The 26386-nt window shown below is 31.7% G+C and overlaps 3 protein-coding genes across 9 annotated transcripts in view; 1 reads left to right on the forward strand and 2 right to left on the reverse strand.

Moving 5' to 3' along the window:
- The window catches only part of LOC144842860 (TBC1 domain family member 1-like), a 49040-nt gene extending 34675 nt beyond the window's left edge, over positions 1 to 14365 (reverse strand). For all 3 annotated transcript variants that reach the window (XM_078699415.1, XM_078699416.1, XM_078699414.1), the window contains exons 1-5: positions 13675 to 14365; positions 9731 to 10411; positions 5339 to 5428; positions 3929 to 4052; positions 2278 to 2369 (exon numbers count right to left, since the gene is read on the reverse strand). In XM_078699415.1, the coding sequence (XP_078555541.1) occupies positions 2278 to 2369; positions 3929 to 4052; positions 5339 to 5428; positions 9731 to 10411; positions 13675 to 14211 (1524 nt within the window). In that variant the 5' untranslated portion in view covers positions 14212 to 14365. The remainder of the gene's footprint in view (positions 1 to 2277; positions 2370 to 3928; positions 4053 to 5338; positions 5429 to 9730; positions 10412 to 13674) is intronic.
- Positions 14366 to 15333: 968 nt separating this feature from the next.
- On the forward strand, positions 15334 to 20685 carry LOC144842899 (ubiquitin carboxyl-terminal hydrolase isozyme L3-like). Of its 5 annotated transcripts, none has more exons than XM_078699491.1 (7): positions 15334 to 15496; positions 15742 to 15753; positions 16137 to 16259; positions 16692 to 16848; positions 17223 to 17350; positions 17907 to 18041; positions 19469 to 20685. In XM_078699491.1, the coding sequence occupies exons 1-7, from the start codon at positions 15443 to 15445 to the stop codon at positions 19559 to 19561; spliced, it is 702 nt and encodes a 233-aa protein (XP_078555617.1). In that variant the 5' UTR covers positions 15334 to 15442; the 3' UTR covers positions 19562 to 20685. The 5 variants fall into 5 exon arrangements, with proteins under 5 accessions (XP_078555617.1, XP_078555619.1, XP_078555616.1 ...); XM_078699493.1 differs by lacking the exon at positions 17907 to 18041 and adding an exon at positions 18124 to 18252; XM_078699490.1 differs by lacking the exon at positions 15742 to 15753 and having other exon boundaries at positions 15334 to 15508.
- A 96-nt stretch (positions 20686 to 20781) lies between these two features.
- LOC144842896 (acyltransferase PGAP2-like) lies at positions 20782 to 26215 on the reverse strand. The gene is made up of 6 exons (XM_078699484.1): positions 26098 to 26215; positions 24715 to 24877; positions 23261 to 23510; positions 22564 to 22679; positions 22190 to 22298; positions 20782 to 21671 (listed from the first exon to the last, which is right to left on the reverse strand). The coding sequence occupies exons 2-6, from the start codon at positions 24868 to 24870 to the stop codon at positions 21535 to 21537; spliced, it is 768 nt and encodes a 255-aa protein (XP_078555610.1). The 5' UTR covers positions 24871 to 24877; positions 26098 to 26215; the 3' UTR covers positions 20782 to 21534.
- Positions 26216 to 26386: the final 171 nt, after the last annotated feature.

The raw sequence follows: 26386 nt of genomic DNA on the forward strand, positions 1-26386 counted from the left end.
TATCTTTTGATATAGCAGATTACAAATCTACATTATTTTATATATCAAGTATTTTTGAAAATATAAGTACAAAACTGAGATTTTAATTGAAAATTTCATAATTGTTTTGGAATGCCTTTATTGTTGGAAACATTCTTTTACTATGTTATTAAAGTGGAATTTATAATTCATGGACTCAAGTATAAGCCCATGGGCCTTTCAATGTTCTGTCGAAACAGGTTTTGAAAATATTACATAAAATAGTAGTGGTAGGTAAAGGTCTGACAATTGGATCAATAAAGTACAATATATTTGACTTTTTTTTTAGATTAAGATACATATTATATACTAAACACTAGGATTCGGTACTTTGCTATATAATTGTCCGAAATTGATTTCTATGGGAGAATTGCTTTATCCGATTAAGTAAGATTAGACACAGAGTAAGTTTCTATGTACTGTATAGGAATTTGATATTGAATATTTATAAACATTCCCTTTAATTGTATGAAAAAGTTCCATTTAATTTGATTAATTCATGTTTATTAAAGGGACATGTAAAGCAAATAAACAAATGAATGAAAAATAAATATGAACACTAAATTACAAAATATATGTAATTAACAGTCAATTCAATTCTTGACGCTTGAATGACTTCAAATAATATAAGTGTGTCGTAGAGTCAATGCTTAGTAATGCAATGAAAATTATATCCATTCATTCTCTTACAACAAGTAACATTAGATGATAATTTATGATTCACTTGAATATTAATCAAATTAAAATAATAGGGGATCAGCCTCGCTCTTATTTGAGATCACAGAAACATCAACAATTTATGAAATATTAATAAACAAACAAAATGAACAAAACACTTTGATAAACATGCATGCCTGTTGGGGCTCACCCCGAGCCTACTGTCATGTACAGTAGGTACTGTACATCGATAGCAAGATTTTGTTTCGGAACCGTGACGAAGGACGTTAAATCATGGAAATAGATTTCCTCCATGGTTAAATCCACCTAACAAGTCCCTATGATGTACAGTGTATACTGGGCTAATACTGTACGCATTGTAGATTTAATGTTTTGCAAAAACTACCATCCTTCATCTCTCTATTATTACTTCAGTACCATCTATAGTAACTTAACTTCATAACTGTGTAAACTTAGGCTCTGTCTACACTATCAAACTAAGTGTGATGTGCCCAAATATGGTAGTGATATGTCCAAATATGGTAGTGATATGACATCATGTCCATATATAGGCACATAACATTTTTTTGTCACATAAATAAAGTTTGATAGTGTAGATAGAGCTTTAAACAAATATTGTGATATTCTCTGAATACATTATTGTTCTTGCAAGTGACTGCAATTAGTGAGAGAAATTTGAATAATTGCTACAATAATTCTATCACTATAACAGATATGAAATGGCAGCTATTAAACTGTGAAGCTATTAAGTTTTGCATTTCAATGCGATATGAACGCAAAGCTTTCACCAAAATACTGTCTAGAGGTTGACCTTTGTTGACCTTTCAACGAAGTAATACAAATTAAATTTTGATGTTGATTTTCTCTCTAAATAGACTACTATATGTGAATTTAAGTGTAATAATTAAATAGATACTATTTATCAAGATTTGTATTTGATGGCAATTTCTATCGACTACCAAAGATCCTTGATGCAAAATTTAATGAATTTAAAATCATTAATTGTTTTAGACACACTCTTGAACTAATGCAATGTAAATACTGTGATACTCTGTACTACTGTAGCAGTTTCCCATCCAATGGATGGGCACCATCTAATAAAATCTCTCTGATTGGTCTCGGAAGGAATAACACCAAACTACCCCGACATTTAGAAAATGGACCTGTCCTCCATTGGTCACCAGTCATATTAATTTGAGATTGGGATTTATGATTTTTATTACTGTCCCTTTAAGAAACGAACAACTCAAAATTGTATCGAAAAAGATTACATTTTTTATAAAAAAAAAAGTGGGATAAAAAAAATAGGAAAATCTCATCCTGATATATAAATAGGAAAATCCCATCCTGATATAAATAGAAAAATCCCATCCTGATATATAAATAGAAAAATCCCATCCTGATATATAAATAGGAAAATCCCATCCTGATATATAAATAGGAAAATCCCATCCCTGATATAAATAGGAAAATCCCATCCTGATATAAATAGGAAAATCCCATCCTGATATAAATAGGAAAATCCCATCCTGATATAATAGCCTTCAAGTCTAAAAGAAATGAAATAAAATGTATAAATACCTTTAATTTCTGGAGGACTGGAACACTATTGACGTCATTTACATTATCAAGTTTCTTTAACAATATTGAGTGCACTTCGTCCGTTACTAAACCTACAATTACAGAGAAAGAAAATTAAATTAGCATTCTATCATTATCAACAACATTATGATTCCATCATCACTTCCATCATGATGTCTATAAATAAACACCCATTACAATTACTAAATTTAGGTCATGTGCTGCTAATTTTAGTTATTAATATTATAGCAAGACATTTGATCACGGCTTAATATTTAGAAGTCACCCAGATGTTTTTAAAATTTACAGTTATGGTTTTACCATAATTCACAATGAACTACAGTTAAAACATCATTTGGAAATGTATTTTAATATATTATTACTTAGATAATTCTTTAAAATATTTATATCATTATTTTTATGGCATAATCATCATGATTTTTAATAAAGGGGACTCACATACTGTATACTACTATACTATTAGTATAATTATATTCCAAATGAATTCCAAATATTCCAGTACATTCAGTACAGTTGTTTGGTCCTGAAGTGTCCCCTTAATAGGAGTTGTACTGTCATAGTACAGTTGAGTTTTATATAGTCATTGTTACCTGTACTTATTTAGACCCTAATTTGGCAGTGCTAAAAGTATATCTATAAAATATATTCCAAATATTCCGGTACATTCAGTACTGTTGTACTGTACTGTTGGGTCCTGATGTTGTCCCCTTAATAGGATTTGTACTGTCATACAGTTTTATAGTCTTGTACTTTTTACACCCTAATTTGGCAGTGCTAAAGTATTCATAAAACTGGTCATTTTTTTTAAAAGACTCAAAATTCTCAAACAAATCCCTGCCAACAACATAATGGTATGTTTATTTATTTATGTATAAATCAGTCTGACATGTCCAGGAGTTTCATCATTAGCATACAATACAACATCACACAAAAGCTTGCTCACAAATCATAGTCATACGGTATATTACTTTTGATCAAAACATAACATTTGTGTTGCTCTAAATTTGCTTCAAGCCTGTAGTTGTTGTCTTTTTGTGTTAGTTCACCAGTCAGCGTTTCAATTTTTGTCTGTTGAAGCTCAAGTATTACACATATGAAACGCCATCAGTACGTGCCGAAATATTTATCTATGTTTTATTTTAAAAGGTCGATAAACACAGTCTAGGACCTAGACTATTCAAGATTGTATTTGATCAAACTACAGTATAAATGTATAATGTATTCCCAGAGTGTAAAAACAGTAATCCAAAGTATAAACTGCTTTAATAGGAAATAAATATTTCCATTAATCTGTAAACAGTGTAATTTCATATGAAGTCTTTGGAGATTTCTTTAAGTGCATTTATGAATTTTGAATTAGGTACTGTATATACATTGATTAACCCCACATTCATCAAATCTCTTATAACTTTAATCTAACAACAGCAAACTGAGCTCGTATTGATAGGATCTTATGTCTGGCTGTGATAAATACCAACAGTACTATATAATGTACATATTTTCTGCGGTGTGCTTTGTCTGTTAAGGGGCCCGGAACTGATTGTGTCGCAGCCACAGATAAACCCTTTGATCTCCAGAGCTCAGCATCCTGTTGTTAGATTGCCTTGTTACTGTAGTGTCTAACACGTACCATCCAGCTCTTGTGATAACTTGTGCAGTTTGTGCATTGGGCAGGTTTCGCAAACGATATGTGTCTTGATATTGTTCATGGCCGCTTGGAAACTTTGCTTCAAAGTAATTAAGATTTCACCAACCTTTAAAAACAAAAATGAATACAAGTTAATAAAAGTCATCATACGTGCCAACATCTGAAGTTAAAAATTGAGACGTGGTTGTTTTTGAGCTCTTGAATCAAATTTCTAAAAGGTGTCCATATCCATCACTGCCCTCTATTTATTATCAAGACAAGGAGAGACGAGAAGCGCAGTGTGAAAAAAGTAAATACATTATGACCGCAGATGGTTGTACAATGGCTAATGTCGCAAATTCTCTTGTGTTTGTTATATTTTATTGAACGAAAAACAACAATAATGCATCAAAATTCAGTAATCAATCTTCGTTATTCGGGAGAAAAAGTGGAAAACTGGGAGCACAAACAAATCTAAAATATGGGAATCTTTCGGAGTCTCTGTTATGTATGTTATATTGTTTTACAGTCTTCAATCTGCAATGGAAAACCCCTTCAACAGTAAACATAAAACATAATTACAGTCAGTCAATACTAATTTCAATTTACATTATTTATAATTGTCATTCGATTTAATTCAATTGTGAACAAATTAATGAAAACCAAGAAATATAACGGGTGAATGAAAATAGGTTAAATCAATAAAATATTAGCTTCGTTTAGAAATACAGTAACATCAAAATAAACTTGATACAAATGGTCAATAATCAAATGTAGCCTTTGTAGCAGTAAAGACAAGAAAAAAAACAATTACGATGGAAAACATCTGGATTTAAACTAAATGACATTTAGTTTTTTTTTTTTAAAGAGAATGGCATTTACTGAAGGGTAAAGGGTTAGGGCAATAACATGGCTATTCTTGTTTAGTTAAATAAAACAGTAACTGCATGCTAAAGTTTGCCTTGGAAACAGTTCATATTGCTCTTGTGTAGTTTGTCAATAAAAGTAGGTTAATTCACCAATCAATGAAATGAACCAATCTTTGATGAAAACTAGAATAGAATCTAATATCATTGTATGACATTTACTAGTTAGTAATATATCATTGAGAATAGCTGCATAATATTCAAAGTTGATCATGATCAAGTTCCTCACAATGTGAACATGCAACTTTGTAAAAGACTGATGTGCCAAGCTAAACATGGTATACAGTAGCACAGATTAACTGGTTCAACAAGCCCGTAGCCAGCTAGCCTGAAGTTACAGCACTAACTAAACTAGCCTTGCTCATGATGAGAAAAGTTCACATTAAAACTTGATCATGATCAACTAAGTGCTTGTGAACATACAGCACCATTCTCTATAATGTTTTAAGCATTTTAATAACTGTTTAAACATGATATTCATACTTACAACAGGCTCTGACTGGCACTTGAACACATAACACATGTAACTGCCTTTTTCTCTACAGATGAAACCAAAATATGCTGGGTGTTTTATTCCCTATAAGAACAAAGTTATCAGATGTAAATGTCATGTCATCATAACAATATCAATTTAATCTTTGGTTTTCATTCTTTTTCAATAGATTCACCATCTACAGTATGTGCTACATTTGAATATTTTTCAAATAGTGTTTAGTGTTTATTTTATTTAAATTACCATTTGAAAGCAATAAAGTTGTTCATCAAACTTTGAGATTGATACTTTAGTTGTAGTAAAAAATGTTGCATTTAAAAAAAAAGCAAGATTTTGCATCAGAATGGTAAATGAAAGGAGATGGTAATTGATACAATTAATAAACTACAAATAATAAACTGCGCATGTGAATTAACTATTAGCAAGTCTACTCCATTAAGTTCATTATTTGAATTATTTGGTCTGAAAACCAGACAGGGCACATTTTATTAGTCAAAAAATATATCTGTTTTGATATTAACTGTAGATCATAATCTGCCTATGTTATTGTTTCCTTTGATGACAATACAAGTCTACTAGTCTATATTTGTGTATACAGTAATATGGGCATTTCCTATTCATTTCATTACTTCCTATACTACAGTATATAAAGGTGCAGTCATTATAATTTATCAGTAAAAACATGTTTGCGAGAATACTAATCGACCAAAGTAGTACACTGTATTCAAGGATGAGGGATGGGGCAGAGGAGCGGAGGCAGACACCTTTATATACAGAGGAACTCGGCAAAAAATATTATGCATGGATGTCCTATTTAGCCTATTGTAGTCTGTACAATATTTGTGACCAAAGGACACAATACTACACGATGTGCGCAGGCATCAATCAATCAATCAATCAATCTTTTGATTTATATAGCGCCATTCCAACATTCAAGGCATCACTTTGCTCAGCTCAGAACTACACTGTACTATATAATTATTATACTGTACACTTTAGTTAATATTCACGGGAGTACATTATGTAACTGACGTACGCGATAACCAGAGATGGTGATTGTACGTCACGGATACATATACAGATAACTACACTACTGTACACAATTGTACAGCACATATTATATTGTCTGAACAAACAAAGACTCTTATCATATTACTGTGTCTTTCTTATCTGAAAAATGTTTTGGTCCTTATGAACTTTGTGGTTCAATATTCTGCAAAACAAATCACAACCACAACAACTGTTATGTTACTTAAAAAGTTCAGTGACTCAATCATCAGACAACAACATGTCAGACACAATATATCCTACTTATACATTTGTTACTGTTTTTGTACTTATGGTTTTCATATTTAAAATTATAGTATTATATTAATGCAATGCTAAGGAGATATCTTCACAACCTAAAGCCCTATCTACACTATCAAACTTTATGTGACAAATAAATGTGATGTGCCCATATCATATCATGATGACGTCATATCACTTTTATCAAACTTGAAGTATAGACAGAGCTTAACAAAGGGTCCCCTTACAAGGGATGTCCTCAAATAGGGTTGACCATAGTGTTAAAATATAAACATTAGAGTTTTGATAAGCAGTATAATGTACTATATGACATTACATTGTCAGTATCCGTACAGTACAAGGAGTGGATGACACTTTTTGAATTGTAATTGTTTTCGTTGGTTTTTCATTTATCTGTTTTTGTATATCTCAGAGCAAACATAATTTCGAGAGTATTATATGCAAATGACAATACATTTTTACCAAAGTCCTAAACAGTATGTTTCTATTTTAAAAGAATTACTGTTCTTGAAGTACTGTAGTTTAAAAAAAAAAAATATGTTTTCTTGCCAACAGAGAATTTAATCAGAAAACGTGTTTGATAATCAACAAAATTAATAGATGAACTGAAAATGAACTAAATACAATATTGCTTTGGGTTATTTGTAAATGTAGAAACATACAGCTAATCACACTACTTTGTATGCTACATTACTGGTAACCTAGGTTTCATGTCGCCATCTGTCACTTTCAATATGAATTAAAATTTAATAATTTATACATTCTCAATTAAAGTAAAGTGTGTCCACACACACACATTTGTTCAAGGTGATGGTATGATCCTAAAAACAAAATAAAAATATCTTTGTTCACACACAATTTTTGATGTTGCATTTTGTTTTTATTGTGTGTTTACACAATTGTTCAAAGTGGTATGACAAAGTTAAAATTGCTATTTTTTTTATTGTTGTGTTAATGACTTTGCCAACTCCGCCTACCAGAAATAAACAATTTGAAATCTGGACATCCTTGACGGGAAAACTTTCCAGTGAAACGAATGACGAGCAGATATGAGTTAAAACTACAACCAATCCTAAAGATCTGTCTAAAAGTGTAATGTGCCTAAATATGGTAGTGATATGCTTAAATATGGTAGTGGTATGACATCATCATGTCCATATATGGGCACATCAGATTTTTCCGTCTCATAAAGTTTGATAGTGTAGACAGAGCTTTATTTAGCAGCGGACATCACTATTGAAAGGGACTCTTTCTTGTGAGATGAATGAGGAGGAATATGTTTTAACACTACAAGTACAACCAATCTCTACTCAGGGATATTAATGTACAGTACAGTATTTCTTACTGTAGCAACACTTTGTTGGGAATAGGGTGTTCTACCGGACACATTAAAAAAGCCTGCAATGTCAAAACTGACTGATTATAATTACTAAGTTCTTCTCTAGACTTATTATTGAGGTTAGAAATGAGTAATGGTTAGTTAAAGATGCAGAATCTAACCCAAAGGCATCGTAAAGAGCAGAGACTGAGTCGGTTTTGAATGAAGAAGATCGCTGAAAATCAATAACGATAATGAATATGTTGACGTGAATGCCAATGGTAATTAGTCTATAGGCATGCATTGCAATGCACGTACAGTAATAAGAAAAAAGTTGTCATGTGCTTAATTGTGGGTGGTGTCACGCAAATAGAAGGAATAGAACAGACGTCAACTTAATTTAAACTATATTCTAATTTGAAAAAAAAGTCGTGGAAGTAGGAATACTGTGCCTTGCATACATTGTGTGTCATAGTTCAAATCAGACATACAATTAGCATTATAACGTATAAGGTATTATTCATATCAACTTTTCATGCAACAGATTACTTTTCATTGGGAATATTAACTTAATATTATACTGTATAGTGTTATAACAACATGGTACAGGTATGATAGTGATACTGTGAAATTATGCAAGGATGAACAGATCTAGAATTTTTCAATTGATATTATTTGTCCATCCACCAGCAACTAACTGTATTAAGCCTTGTTTACACTATCAAACTTTATGTGACAAAAAATGTGATGTGCGGCTATGGACACGATGATGTCATATCATTAACATATTTGGGCATATCACTACCATATTTGGGCATATCACTACCATATTTGGGCACATCACACTTTCTTTGTCAAACTAGTTTGATAATGTTTGCAAAGCTTTAAAGAGAAGAGGAGACTGAAGTTGTTATCAATTATTAAAAGTTTTTTTATGTGTCAAATTTTATGCTATTTGATTTACAGTACAAGAGTATAAAGGTTACTGCTGTACGATTAAATAATATTATTAGGCTAAACTAATTAAACAAGAGAGTGCATGTCTACGGTTGAGTAAGCTCGTTGACGAGGTAGTCAATATAAAGACGCAATTACCTACAATGCAGTACTGTAAAGGTGTGAAATGTCAAATAAAGTCTACAGTTATACAGTTACAGTAGGTACTTGCATACAAAATACTGTATTGTCAAATGTCGGCAATACTGTAGGTGTTTAAAGCTCTGTCTACACTATCAAACTTTATCTTATGTGACAAAAAAATGTGATGTGCCCATAATATTAACATGTCATATCATTACCATATTTGGGTATATCACTACCATATTTGGGCACATCACACTTTTTTTGTAAAACTACAATAGTTTGATAGTGTAGACAGAGCTTACAGTAAGATGTGCCATGAAATACAGTACCACATGGAAATACTCAACTATTAAAGAAAATTGAGTCAGGGATCATGATGGGTGTTTTACCTGATTACCAAATTGTAGGGGGTTTACTTTTAGTCTTTTTAAATTCAAACTTGAGGATGGACTCCTCTTGGGTGCTTTTACCTGTATTGCTCAAGAGAGGTCTCCACTGAATAGTAAATACCTATATAGTAATATATACTGTACATTTTATATATTAAACATAGTTTATTCTCATGTGTCTACTTGCAGAATAAAAACTGTTATTCTATAGTTTAGCACTATCTATAATACAGTATCTCCCCCACCTCCAACAGTCCCAATTGCCATATTTAATAAAGTATTATTTACCTGTGAACAGAAGGAAATATCACAGAATCTTTTTGCCATCACGGCCGTTTTCTTTCCTGGACTGATCAACGTTAAGGTTTCCTTGCCGATCTGGAACAACATGGTTCGATTCTGTGGATTGTGTTTACGCATCAACATCGTGGCGATACTTAACTGTCTGTCAAAGTTCGGGACGCTGCCACGTTTTACAGGCACGTAGTGCCGAGCAGAACAATTACTAGCATCGCTGTTTGACCGCGGGATACCGAATTCTTCACATTCACTGTCCGTTTTATTTGAATCTAGGGATTCTGAACTCGTATTTCTTGAGAGTACAGGTACATTCATGTCCGCTACATTTTCTAGATCGTCAAACGATTGTGATTTCTTTCCCTCGCCGACGCTATTCGACCTCGATCGTGATTGGTCTCCTGTCGAGTAGTGTCGACGCCGCCTATCAATGTAGTCCTCAATTTCATAATCTTTAAATTTACTGATAGCTTCGTCGATGAGAGAGGGTGGCGCTTTCTTGTGCGATACGCTGACCCTTCCACAGTATAACACTTCATAGCTATTACTGTTATCTACAATAGAGTCAGTATAAAATGGCAGTTCTTTTAACTGTGGGCTGTCGCTTTGATTGTACGATTTTCCTTCGACACTTTTCGCTGCTTCACGTATAGTTGAGTGGATTGTGCTCACCTAGGAAAGAAAAGAAGGAAGAGAATTTTAGTTTCAATGTTTAATTCAAGAAGTTTATAACAATTAATTTGGTGCATGATAACTTTTAACTTTATTTATTAATTATTATTAATACAATTTACAGTATAGTATGTCTATTAATATTTAATCTTTTCTATTGTAGCTGTCATTTTTTTAAATTTTTTTTTGTCTGGCTGTTTTTTTGTAATTTTATTTAAAGTTTCATTTTGTATGAATATTTTTAAAATCATTGTAAAAGCTCTTTAGTATATATTTTTATATGCCTAATTTTTAAAACTATCATAAATACCTTTACTGTACAGTAGTATTTGGCTATATTTTTATATACCTGAATAACATTTTCTTTACAAATATACTTGCACAATAAAAATTATAATTTTTTACATGAAGTTTTATTGGGATAATTGACAGAACCATAAATTTCTCGGTTCAATATCCACTGAAGCGTGAACTAATATTTGTACTGTACACAGACTGTAGTGTTAGTACTTTAATAGTAGTAGGCACCCCTTTACTACTGTATTGCCACATATCAAAAACTTTGACCCCTATATTATATTGACCTTAATAATATGATTAGTTAAATAGATACAGTACTCCCAAATGTCAACATAAGATAATTTCAAAATTATAGATAATAATGGATTGACGGTTCTCATATGTTATACAGTGTATACTGTACATTACTAGTAGCGGTACTTGAACTCTTTGGATACACCAATTTGGTGAAAAATGATATCATCACATTGCAGGGTTTTTTTCGAAACTATATTGATTTTGTGTGTTGTCTATATATTTATTTTTTTAGAACGCACCGTGTATGAAAGTTGGAAAGGTATAGCTTCAATATTATTATAGATGTAAGCTTTAACATAATCCAAATAAAGTAATATACTTTTACTTCCACGGTTAAGGGTACTCTAAGAGTTTAAATTGTGATAATACTACACCAATAAACGGCAGCGTTCTCACCAGGAATCGGCTAAAGTTCTGCCTACACTATCAAACTTTATGTGACAACAACATGTGATCATGGAGGTATAAAATAAGATTAAATTTTATACCTCCATGATGTGATGTGCCCATATACGGACATGATAATGTCGTATTACTACCATATTTGTGTATATTACTACCATATTTGTGTATATCACTACCATATTTGGGCACATCACATTTTTTTTTGTCAAACTAGTGAAGACCAAGCTTAAATAAAGTTAAAAGTATTATTCTGCTTCAAAATTAATACATTTTAGAATTATAAATATTAAGGATCATTAATATTAGAGTCTCTTTGTTTGATATTACCTTAAACTGTATATTTATTATTTATCATATTAATAACATGCATAGAGCAGACAGCCTTTATGTATCAATGGAGGAGGAATAGTGCTATATACACTATGTTAAAACCATTGTAGTCTTAGCTCAAAATGAGTCATGGTGTTTTTTGGCCTTCCCACATAGGTAGACAGGTATAAAATGATCAATACAGGAATTAGGAGGTAACAGTATTAGCTTTGTATTACCTGAATATTCAATTTCATATCTTGAGAGCTCTAGGTTAAAAACACTAGTGATGTTACAATGATGCAACATATAAGATTGTTTTCAGACATTTTTAAACCAAAATGGACAGGGTAATAATAATGTGAAGCGCTTACACTACAGGCTTTGTGCATTAAGATTTTTTTTTATTAATATAAATTCTTGACAAAATATGATATGAAATATAGTAACTGATTAAAAAAAATCATTCTTGAAAAGAAATGATAGGTTTGCAGACTATTATAAAATGATTTTTTTCCTTCAAGTTTTAAATGTAAAATCAACTCATATGAATGATATGGTCTGAATTGAATGTTAATAAAATATTAATTAATATTATATCCAATGCTATCCTCATCTGTTACCTACTGTTAAATATACTGAATCTAGCACTTAAATACCATGATAGGATTTTATGTTCATTGCGTGGTGAATATTAAGAGCAAATTTCGAAATGTCATACAGTAATATGACTAGCTCTCGACATTAACATCACACACCATTTACTTTGTAGAAATTGACATTTTGCTTCCAACGTCACAATACAGCCAACGACGACACAGCTAGCTATATAATTCCTATTTCTGAATTGAGTAAATTATCATAAAACCATTAAGTACGGGTTTTATTGTGTTTCAAGCAATGTCCTGAATTTGAAAAGATAGTTTTTATCAATATTACAAGTATTGTAGCACAAGAATGCATATCTGTATTATTATCATGTAATATGTACTGTATTATAAAGTTATGATGCCAATCAATTTTAATTACTGTACCAAATAGCTTTGTATACAAGTATCATGGTATAGCAGGACTGCATTAAACAACAGTAAACAATTAATATTGTATTCTCTCATGTTCAATGTATGCATATTAAATATCATTAATAATTTATTTGTTATCAATATCAGTCTTATTTTTTGTCCGCAGAGCAGAGTATAAACTGTATCTTATTCTTAATAATTTTACTTTATATCACTTTCAACAATTCAATTATCTGCATCGTAAATTTTATGTTATGTTTAATATTATTATGATGTTATAAAATAAACCAATGGGTATTTCCTGACAACCATATTTAGATGTTTTATCATAATAATCAATCAAAATGAATCATCACATGCTCCGACGCATTTTAAACAAACAGCACGAATCAAAAATGTGAAAACAGACACAGAATAAATATTTGTCATACAGTAAATGGAAACATTACGGAAAATGTCTTCCATGGCAAGATGTTTATTTAAAATTTTTTAAGAAGATAAGAAATTATGGATATTTAAATCAACATTTGATTATCTCGAAAAATTATTGTCATTGTATTAATGGTTTTCTTGGTTGAAAATATACAGTAGTGGAATTCATTTGTTTATGTTTTAATATTTAATAAAGAGCCAGTTTATTTTTAAATGGTAGCATAAATCAATGCCGATAACCGTACAAAGAAAAAAAACTAAAACATAAAAAAAAAAACTGCTCTGCCCTGAAATTTATTCAGAATCAGAGGAGTTGACACTTAAAAACAAGAATATATACAGTATAGTACTGACTACTGTACCACCTGTTTGGTTTTGAAAAAATTGAACATTTTACAACAAATCAAATAATTTTTTTTTAATGACATTTAAAAAAAATTCTAAATAGTATTTGTACAATACAATTACAATACAAGCATTCATTTTTTTAATACTTACCAATTCTAAATTTTCTACTTTAAAAACAAAACACGTAAACGGTTTATCACTTTCCCGTCTCCATAAATAACTGAAATATTGTTTGTCAATACCTCTACAAAACCTGCCAATGCCTTGCAAGTGATGGCAGAAGGCAGTTTTCCCTGTTCTGTTCACAATTCCTTTTACTGTTTGATGGCAAACTTCAAGAGTTATCGGTTCCTCTTTTCCCTGTGCTACATGCTTCACTTCGGCAACAATCCATGGCAAAAGTGGTTGAGTAATTCTTTTATCAAGAACAGAACAACCCAATAACATTAAATTAAAACGTTTAAATGAAGAATCTAATTCGCTATTTTCGGTAAGCATGGTTCGATTTGTACCTGCCGCATCTTTTAGGTGCTCCTCCGGGGAAGAGTCAGGGCGACGAGCGTTTGTGGTGGTGCTTGTCAGTGGTGATTCGCTATCGCTGGGGCTTGAGTCTCGACAATTCACTCCGCTATCTTCCTCTGCTTGTTGTTCACTATAATTACGAGAACTGTCATTGAAAGAGTTCATCGTGAAATACCTGTTTTACAAATAAGGATTTCCGTTTTAGAAAATCCACACCGACATTTCTGGCAGGCTATAAAACAATTTTACGGATGTCTCAAGATTCATATGAATGAAAACGCTTGCTAAAAACACATTGTGGATGGTTGAAATCAGCTGCTCCGCCAGAAGTCAGCCTGGCAGCGCAGTTATGATACTACTCGCGCGCAGACGAGGAGGATAAGGATCTACGAGAGAGAGATTTGTATTCAAATATAGAGGGTGCTGTTTCCAAACTACAATTTAACGTACGTCGTTTCATCAGCATAATAACAGTAAACCAATAACTGGAGAAATTCCTCTATGCTACTATGCACCCTTTTTCTCATTTTACAGTTTATTCAAACAATATAATGCGAATCTAGCTCGTCTTCGTCTTAAGTAACTAGCCATTTCAAATTTAAGTTCAAATTTATTGGCAAACACATCATGTAATTGTAATTTAAATTTGTATTAAAAAAAAAAAAAATACAAAGTGCATAACGATACAATATTAAAATACGTTATGTAAAAACAGTAAATTTAAAAGGAAAAAAGAACTTGAAAAACGTAGCGCCGGATCCCGATTACATTATCTATCACTAATTACAAGATTTGAGCATAGATCATCATCACCATGATGGTACGTTCCTATACGGTATTGTAATGACATGATGATTTAAGCATTTCCATTATATAAAAATAGCTCAAAAACGCAAAAGTCATTAACATTCATATAATATGAAATGTAACAATTACTTTCAAAACACCGAAGTAAATTTTTGTAATGACTTTGTTGTTTTGATTATTTATAAATAAAAACGACAGTCATTATCATTGTAGATAGCAAGCAATCCAATAATAAGTTATGTTTATTGTATTGTATTGTTTTATCATTTTTTTAAGTTGATCGAATTGCCAAATCAATTTATAATTTTTCCAACATCTATTCAACAACGACCAATACTTACACTATAACATAAATTTAAGCCTATACATATATAAGACAAATTAATATATTACATTTATTATTAATATGAATAATATTAGCATAAGTTATGAGGGCGCTATTTAAAGTATACAAGTTTTACACACATTTTCGACGCACGATCGAGAAGAGCGGTGGTACAAAACTTGAACAGCCAACAGACCACAAAGTGTGGTCATTTCCTGACAGTTTCTCTCGGCATAGCTGCTTCATCTAGAGCCTAGGCCTAAAATGTCTCAACCACCACAAAAATCACGCTGGTTACCACTGGAATCAAACCCTGATGTGAGTATACATGTTAAATTTGTATATAGTATTATGAATTGGAACAATTTTAATAATAAATGTATTACGATTATTCTAGAAAGAAGTAATTTCGTCACTGTTTTTTTTTTATTTTGTGTGTTGAGTTTATCATAATTTATAACACCACACCTCAACTCAATTTTATCTTTTTTTAAATAATGTAATACATAATAAGGTATATGCCAATATACAGTGTGACATTTTTTCTTTCTTTCTCTTTTCAGGTAATGAACAAAGTAAGTTGACACTGTTTTAAAATTGTTCAAAACTGAATTTCTTGATAGGCCTAACTAAACTGAACTAATCCTGCCATTGATTTACTTCACAATTTTGTTTTACCATAGTCTTTTTTTTTCAGTTCTGAGAGACAGCTACTATTACTAATTATATAATAAAGTTTTGGTGGTTCTATAATTAATATATTTATGACAAAATTATTATAATAAGTGTATCTACACCAGATCTGATCTACACTTAGCCATCCAGTGCCAGTATATACTGTAACTATGCCTAAAAAACTAAACTGGGGTCTACACATACCTAGGTTATACCTCTAATTATAAATCACTGTAATTAGCATATAAGCCTAGTGTAATTTGATCTATCTTTGAATTGCTAGTTTGCTCAGAAGCTGGGTATGCCAGAAGAATGGCAGTACGTTGACATCTACAGCTTGGACTTGCTCGACATTGTACCAAAACCAGTAGCTGCTGTTCTTATTCTATTTCCAATTAGTAAGAAGGTAAAAACAAAATTTAAAAAACTCCTATTAAGGGGACACCTTTGGGTCCAGCAAAGTGTCCCCTTATAGATGTGTTCTCTAAATAGTGGTGTCCCCTGAATAGAGATGTTCCCTGAATATGATTGTCCTCTGAATATGGGTGTCAGAGGAGTTCTACTGTATTTCAGAAGAGTTCTTTCTACTGTATTTAAAAAAACTACCTTGTTAGTTTCTGTATGATGTAATCTAAACTTCCTTTTTATTGACCATGTCAAAATTATTCTACTGCAGTAAATATATTTTGTGCTCTTTAACATGCAATTATTTAGCAAGGTTTTTGGAATAATCATGAACATATTTTTATTTCGGTGACTTGACTCTCAAACTAAAAAAAATATAGTTTTTGCAGTATATTCTCTTGTAGTATAGATATTAATTAAATTTTACTTGTAGTACGAGGATTTCTGTAAAGAAGAACAGACCAAAATTGAGCAGGATGGCCAAGAAGTTAGCCCGAACTTGATGTTTATCAAGCAGACTATCGGCAATGCCTGTGGAACCATTGCATTACTTCACTCTATCGCCAACAATACTGAAAAGATGCAGCTAAGTAAGGCATCTTTTAATTGATACCAAATTCATGCCAATAAACTCTTTCTTCAAATAAATATGCCTTACTAAACCTCTCTACACTATCAAACTAGAAAAAAAAAAGTGTGATGTGTCCAAATATGGTAGTGATATGCCCAAATATGGTAGTGATATGACATCATCATGTCCATATATGGGCACATCACATTTTTGTCACATAAAATTTGATAGTGTAGACAAATTAACCAGTTTTCCCAGTTCGACCTCCAATGTTCCATTAAACTTTCATGTATTTTTTAAAAGGATAATAATCACACTTGTCCACAAATATGGTTATTGAAACAAATCTAAATTTTGATATTAATAATTGTTGTTTTTTCTCTATTTTTTCAGGTGGATTTTTAAGCAATTTTATTGAAAAGACAAAGTCAATGACTCCAGAAGAAAGAGCAAGTTTTCTGGAGAGTGATGAGGGCTTATGTGCTGCCCATGAAGAAAGTGCTCAAGAAGGACAAACTGAGGTAAGTAGGTCCAAATCCTCATTCATACAACCTCCCCCAACCCCCTCCATAAAGGAAATAGAAAGATATTACAGACTTAAGGTATGAAATCCATAAATGTTATTTTTTGCAACTAATTGCATAATAATTGGCAGTGAATGATCATCTAAAATTTAATTGAATCAAATTGACCTTTACATAGAGTGGTGAGGGTATAATTCTCTTATAATTAATAGTCTTATAATAAGACTACTACCCTGAATATTACCTAAGATATAGACATCTAGAAAATGAGACTACTATTACTACCCTGGATATTACCTAAGATATAATTTCATTGCTATCAGTCTGGAAAATGAGACTACTACCCTAAATATTACCTAAGATATGGACATCTGGAAAATGAGACTATTATTACTACTCTGGATATTAGTCTAAAAAAATATGGGCTTATAATTGAACCGAGTACTAAAAGATATTTTTACTCTTCACTTTATCTTTTAAAGTGTTCTTTTTTTTTGGAGACATTCTTTTATTATGATTGTAAAATGGTAGAAAGTTAAAACCGTTTTCACAGCCCCCACCTCGTGAAGAACATACTGAACTGCACTTTCTAACCCTGGTTTCTAAAGACGGGTACATTTACGAGATGGATGGTCGTAAACAGCACCCAGTCAATCATGGTCCGACCACCGACGAAGCTTTCCTGCAGGTATGGCGCCCTCCCAATACCCGTGCTTCATCATGCATGTTTTTGGTTTTTTTTTTGGTTCTACCCTGCTTTGGTTGTGTAGGCAAGGGATGAAGAAGTTAATTTACATTTCATATCATTGGTCCATATGGACGGTCATCTGTATGAAATGGACGGTAGGAAACCTAATCCCATTAATCATGGAAAATCAAGCAAAGAAACGCTACTTGAGGTAATCATTTGACATTAAATATACATAGTGCCCTCTTTAGACTAACATAAAAATGTTACCATTATGCTTGGTGATTAATTATGAATTATTTATGAATTTCTGGATAAAAGGCTAAAATCCTAGCTCTGCCATTGTATCGGAATTTGTATTCATAGCCAAAAAGTAGTGCCATTACACTATGAAACTAGTTTGACAAAAATGTGATGTGTCCATATATGGACTTATTCATATCACTACAATATTTGGGCATATCACTCGCCATATTTGGGCACATCACACTTTTTTTGTCAAACTAGTTTCATAGTGTAGACAAAGCTTTATATACAAAAAATTAATATAATTATAATAATTAATATGCAGCATTAGTAATATTGATGACTGATTTAAACCTAAAGTATTGTACCTTATGTATTTCTATATTTTCTATCATAGTATTGTGGGTCATTCTCAGTGAAAAGAATAAATAGCCTACTATGCTTTTATTTTAGTTCTTCATGTTCCTTTGTCTTGCAAATAGTACCATGAACAATTTTTATTTAGCATGCCAATGCGATATATCCATTATAAATCCATATTCATATAATTATGTTTCTTTATAACACACCTACTGTATGAGTATCATTGATTTTGTATCAAATGTCGTGAATTGTTTTCTCCCATCTCAACGATTGATTCACATCATGGCCTAGCCTTCGACATTTGATTCAAGATGGTAGTGGCTGATTGATTGAATAGTTTATATTAGAATAGTAAGAGTGTTTTGCATTCGTTGAATGGGGGAAATATTTTCATAAGTTGAAGGCCTGGTTGTTCTATTCCATATGACTCTGCCTCTCTTTGAATAAAAACAATCTTTTAACTCATGAAAATATTCACTCATTCAACTTATAAACACTTCTAATTTATGTGTCTATTTCGTGCCTAGCTTACGGCATTATGAAAAGAAATGATGACGATGTTAGGTGGGCGTGTCCACTTGACAGTGCTCTAGTACGGACTATACCATTATCCCACAGGGGTGTGATATTTGTGTTCTTTTCCTAATGTATTCTTCTACTTCTACTCTTCGGAGAGAGGGGCTAATGTCGGTTTATCCAGGTAAGCGGCACTCATAGACTAACAACACCACTGTTGGTTTGTGTAATTATGTTGTTACTGCAGTAGAATAATGTTGACATGGTCCCTCATGTTTTTTTAACGTATATTTCATATCCAGGATGCTGCCGCTGTGTGCCAAAAATTTATGAATCGTGATAAAGCTGAACTAAGGTTTACTCTGATAGCGTTGTCAAAGAACCCGGATTTGTAAAGATCACCAAGTTGGAAGCGAAAACTTGACGCTAACGAATCACCTGACTGAAGATATCCAATCGCAGGCTGTACTTGTCTTCTACCTAGCACATGGTGTGTACGCTCCTTCCTTATAAGCTAAATTTTAAAGCTCTGTCCACACTATCAAACTAGTTTGACGAAAAAGTGTGATGTGCCCAAATATGGTAGTGATATGCTGAAATGTAGTAGTGATACGACATCATATATGGGCACATCACATTTTTTGTCACATAAAGTTTGATAGTATGGACAGAGCTTAAAATAGGACTGGCACTTAGACCATGTCCTGAATGGTTATGAGATAAGCTAGTCTCTAAAACAAATATGTTCTCTCTTAAAGCACAAGTAATTATATCATATATTTGGATAAAGTTTAGCACCGATAATGCTTGTGGAGTCTGCAAAGTTGTGAAAATTTAACCATGTTCTGCCAAATAAATGTTAAGTATTTCTTGTGGAACGTGTTAAATTATCGTCTGAAATATGCTATTCTGAGGGTAGTAAATATTTGGCACAGTAACTAAATGTTAAACTTATAAGCATAATTCGATACACAAAATATGAAATATTTTTTAAAGGTACTGCTTTAAATCTCCTCGAAATTATTCAAATATTGAATATTTAAAAATTAAAAAGTAAAAATGTCAATACATAATTCTTGCATTGTAAAATTAATCTGGTTGCATCATGTGCCTGTATTCAAATTCTGTGTTAAAAGTGTTCAGCATCTTAATTGGTTATTTTAGCCAATTCTCTGTATTGATAAATTTTGTCCGGTATCATACAGTAGGCAATATTACGGTAATAAATACAATGTCACATGTGTATCACATGTGACACCTATCTTAAGCATAACCATGATATGGGTGGCTCATATGATACATACTGTATGTGACACTGTATTACAGAATTAGCATATGATACTGGGGGAAATTATGCCACATGTGGTAGATGCAGTAACTAGAAAATTTTTTTTCTATGCAGTATACTTGATATTTGAGTATAAATAGTTTTCTGAGTTATAAACTTAAAAATACAGTATACCAAGTGTATGACAACAAAATGTATTATTATTTTATATATGAATCAATGTAGTGATATCTGGTTAAAATATTGCTGAAAGCAAAGTGTCAAGAATTGTATAGAAAATGTATGCATTGTGCATTAAATATTGCATTGTAAATGTAAACAGAAATATTTTGTTGATTGACAATTTATTAAGTGTTCATTGATCACTGCATAATAATCAAGTCATTTATTTAAATTTCATTTCAATTACAACGCTACAAAATAATTTAGCCACTATTTCAGGAAGGAAACTTCACTGCAAAAAAAACACCAAGTACCTCCTCTAACCTTTGACCTGAATGTGTATTGTTTCAAATAAGAACAATTAGTGACATTTCTCGGCAACACATGTGCTTTCCAAAAACAATATCATTTACACTCTATAATTTATATTATCATATTTACATTAGTCTAATTATTTCAAATTAATAATGATAAAATATTCTTATAAATAAATGCATTTTTTTTGTAATTATTTCAATTTAAAATGCATATTAATAACTTTTAATTTCATTACATTACAATTATTGCACATGATATTTTTTTTATTACATTAAAAAATTTATCAAATTCATTGTATCTGCAGTTTAGATAGATACAAAGGTGTCATAACATACAGTATCCTATATGCAACATAATGTATACATCATACCTGTACAAATTATAAAACCATTACATACCCTATAAAATAAATTAAAATAGGGATAGTACATAGTATAGTATATTAGTAGCAATTTCAATATTTTACACCAACCACTCTGCCAATAGCAACGGCAGAAGTTCGTCTTAAAAATTTCATTAATTTGCGCTACTTAGTGACGATCTGACTGACATTATTTTCATTTTATAAAAAGGTTGTAAAAAAGGTAATAAGTTTGATGCTTAATCATAATGGTTTAATATGTCCTTTGTGCATCCAACTCGAACATCTCTGTCAGCGAAATGGTACGTTACAAGTGAATGAAAGATTATATTGGAGACAACTACGACGTATTCACAGAGGGCAAACATTGTATACACTGAAAAGAGAAAAAAAATGTATTAATATGAGATAAAAATTTGAATTTTTACAAACATTGTTGCATACATAATTAGGAAATGATAGATAGAGAAGAGACTTCCAATTACCTAATTTGTTAATAATTTGTATCTGGTACATTTTTTTTTTGGTACATTTGAAATACTACAAAAACATTTGTTATCAGCTAGGATTTGAACCCACAACTTCCAAATTACTAGACTGGTGTTCATATCTGTATACCACCAAACTAATGCATTTGATATCTAGCACAATTCATTTTGAAATATGCCTTATAAAGCTCTGTTTACACAATCAAACTTTATGTGACAACAACATTTGATGTGCCCATATATGTACATGATGATGTCATATCACTACCATATTTGGTATATCACTACCATATTTGGGCACATCACATTTTTTTGTCAAACTAGTTTGATAGTGTAGACAGAGCTTTATAAGACTAAATACACAAAGCAAGGTGTTATTGTAAAGAACAAATCCATCAATTCTTACCTCCAGCCTCACAATATCTGTTGTGTCGTAAAAAGAAGTAAACAGCTATCAGGCAGCTTAATATATCAAGAGCAAATACACTCATTTTAGAGTATAATGTCCTCTTTTCCTGCAATAATAAACAAAAAGGATACAAACATAGCTATATAGCAGAAAAGTGTAATAAATTCAAGCTATCAAATTTAAACAGGCCTCCCAAGTCACATGCAGTTTCCTGGTAGCCTCAACAATTTGAGAACAATAGTGTGTGTTCACACCTTTTTATGTTGAATTACTTTTGAACTATGGTACTGAACTAAAAATATAATTATATATCTCAACAATTAACATTAAATTCAAGTTAATAAACATAAAAAATTGAAATAAATACTTACACTGATGATATTCTCAGAGTCTGAATATTTGATATATTTCTTATACATGACGCATATACAGAGCATAAATAGCATAGACGATGCTTGGAACACTAGGAACAGCATTTCATGCACCTCTGAAAATAAATGAAAAATTGATGATGTTAATGGAGGAATTCCTTCTCTTGTATTTTGTCAATTTGTTGGTCAGCATAGTGGAAGAAAAAATAGTGCATGGTGTAATATGTGTTGCATTAATGGTTGCACACACTAAGTTAATTACTTTTTATCTCAAATATATAAATATACACCCTCGAGTTTTAACGGAGACAAACAAACTCCCTACACGATTTTGGGTTCATACAACGTGTGTACTTTGTTGATAGACGGCACACAATCGTTAAGTGGTTTTCAGTATATTAAATATATGCTAACTTTGAAAAATGACATTAGTGATCGAGGCTATGATTGGATAATTTTGGAAGGGAGCCTCCGATTTGCTCTAGGATTTGACCTCTGAACAAGTTAGGTCAATCTAAGCAGGAAACATGGGATCTGGTTCCTCTATTCCTCAACACAGTTTTGATGGTTTCTTGGTCCATGGTTCAGGTAACAACCGACGACACATAAATGCAAATTGAATGTTTTATTTTTACCATACTCTTTTTCTATTAAGTCAGGGATGTTTTGATTTAAATAACATATAAATTACTTGTACCTTTCAATTCTCTAGATGATATATACGTTAACCCAATCAACGATAAGTTTTCCAAAACTTCAAAAAATATACACAAAATGCATAGAAACTTATATAATGCATTGGCTCTGGAGTAGTTGTAGAAATACATAAAGTGCATGAACGCTAAAGCGAGACGTGTCGGGCTGCAGAGTGCAATCGCTATCCTCCACACATAACACGATGGTTCGATAGATATAGCTGCACTCACTGATGGAAGGTAGTTTGCGACCTATTAGCATAAAAAAAATTTAAATTTTTAAATGGGGAGATTGATAAAATTTAATAGATATATTTTCTCACTAGAAAAAATTTTTTTTTTAAATTTGTGTTGTTGAATATGCCAGTTTAATGTCAAATAATAGTTATCCACTTTGAAAAAATAAATTAAAAAATTTAAATTATTTACCTGAAAAAACCGTAATTTAAAAGCAAAAATAGTCAAATTAACTGGAAGTCAATGTGTTTTTGGTTAAAATTAACAATTAATTTTTTTTTTTATAAGTGAAATATTTTTTTTTCTACAGAAGTGAATAACTTTATTAAAACTGCAAAATGGCCTATTAAAAGTCTGATTTTATTAATCTTCATTTTTCATAAGTTTGGGGGACATTACATCTTTAATAGTTTAATAGTCTGTCAAAACTAGATATCAAATAGCAGTTCATAATATGGGTATCAGGTCGTGGTCATTATGCATCACATTAGTTTAGAAGTGGCTTAATTAATACTATAAAGCACCAATATGCCAAAACCAATGTAGCATTTTGCATAAATGTAGTGAGGGAGGGGGAATATATCATACCTCAGGGTAGGTCAAGCCAGTTTCATCAATTTGTTAACTAGTGAAAATATTTTTATTTATGCAATGTAAAGCTCTGTCTACACTATCAAATTTTATGTGACAAAAATAATGTGATATGAACATGATGATGTCATATCACTACCATATTTGGGCATATCACACTACCATATTTGGCCACATCACACTTTTTTTGTTCAACTAGTTGATAGAGTGTAGACAAAGCTTAAGACATTTAAATTCGCAAAGAATGAAATGAATCAATATACAACAATAAGTGCCAGGGTAAAGGCTACCAAAACAATGGCAAAGGTTTGTGAATAATTCATTCCAGTTCATATTGGTGAAAAGGACTAGACATATTCAACTTCTTCTGTACTTTATCTCACTATTGTTCACATATTAATTACTTTTTAAGCTCTGTCTACACTATCAAAAGTGTGATGTGGGCACATCAAATTTGTTTGTCACATAAAGTTTGATAGTGTAGACAGAGCTTTACAGAAGAGAAGGATTAACCTGTTATATAGGTGCCTTTGTAGATAGAAAAGAATGGCTAGTTATAGTACGTCCTAACCCAATACTGTATAAACAAATTGTAGATTTATGGTATTTTTCTTGCCATTCACTTTACCTTACAATGTGTTCCTATTGCACTTTCATAGTTATACACCATCGCTAACCAAATAGAAAGAAAGAAGCCGACAAGCATAGTTGCTGAAGTTGCGACTATCACGGTTTTTATCGACATTATAACAATACCGTTGCTTTGCTGTTTTACCCTCAACATCTTCACTCTGAAAGGAGAAGTTAAAGTTTGCTCTCTGTCTCCTCTAAAGCTCTGTCTACAGTATCAAAGTATATGTGACAAAAAAAGTGTGATGTTCCCAAATATGGTAGTGATATGACATCATCATGTCCATGGGCACTTCACAATTTTTTGTCACATAAACTTTCAATTACACTACTCTATTGGTTTATAGTGTAGACAGAGCTTTAGAAAAAAAAGTACATTATCCAAATGATACTGTATATTGTTATGCGAGCTACTTTTTTTTTTACTGTCATTTCACACTTGAGCAATTTTTTAGCTGCATAAAATGTATTGTTTGCGCATTTTATGAAACCCTATCAAACAATGTAGCAATTGGCGCATAAGATTGTAATTTTATTTTATGGATATAGTTACTGTCCGTTATAACAGACTATTTCAAATGCTAAGTATACTCAATGAAGTTTGCGTTATTAAAGTTTACCATTCAATAGAAGAATTTTTTGTTGAGCACAAAATATACAGCAATTTGGCACAATTAATTATGGTTATTTTTCAAGCTGTACTTATTATTTAAAAAGAACTATACTGAAAATGCAATCCAGTAAAAAAAATAAAAAAAAGAAAAAAATAGTGAAGATAAATATTTATTTGTAGATGTATCACTTATCAGGGACTTATCATTAAATTGGAGGAGCCCTCCTCCCTGCCCTCCATCCCCTTTCCAATTCTACTTTTTATACAACATGGCTATGTAATATTTTATTTAATATAACAATTAAAAAAAGTGTTGGATCGCCACCCCCCTCCCTGTTTATTCACTGTAATAGTAATTAGCATTGTAATGTAATTGTGTTGTTAGAATAAAATCGTCCATGATATAACTAAATAATAAAGTCAATACTTATCAGTATAGCCAATACCACTAAATATACTCTTGCATTTTAAAAAATTACTGTACTATTATAAATGCAACCTGCATTACCGAATAATGGAGGCCATAAATGAATAAATCATCAAGTACAGTGAGAATAAAGCAATAAATGATTAGCAATTAGCAATTCAATGTCAAATCAACGGTATCTCAGCATGGATACGCCGACGAGGCCGGTGCAGCCAGCCATGTTCTCACCACAGCCAGCTAAGCGCGCTGCTAATTATTGGTACCAGACAGAGAAGCTGTTCTCATTGCTCTCGTCGTATCATCTCTCGTAAAATCATACAAAAGGTAGCCATATTACTCACCTTTGTGCTCAATTATTTATGGAACAGCGAGTAGTTTTAACGTTGTATTACTAGAACAGTTTCAACCGGGCTATAGTACGTGAATATTTAATATGAATAAGCATACTACCAAACTGCAATACTCACTCACAGATAAATCAATAACATAAAACGGTCACGCATAACTGAGCACGGATAGTTTCATTGTTTACCTGCTGATAAGGGGAACTCCCTTTGAGGTGTTGCGTCATAACGGAACCTGGTTTTTTTCCTAGGCAGGGACATTTTGCACGCTTTGAAGCCATTGGAG

Source organism: Antedon bifida, chromosome 5, assembly GCF_963402885.1.
Source record: "Antedon bifida chromosome 5, ecAntBifi1.1, whole genome shotgun sequence".
NCBI lineage: Eukaryota > Metazoa > Echinodermata > Crinoidea > Comatulida > Antedonidae > Antedon > Antedon bifida.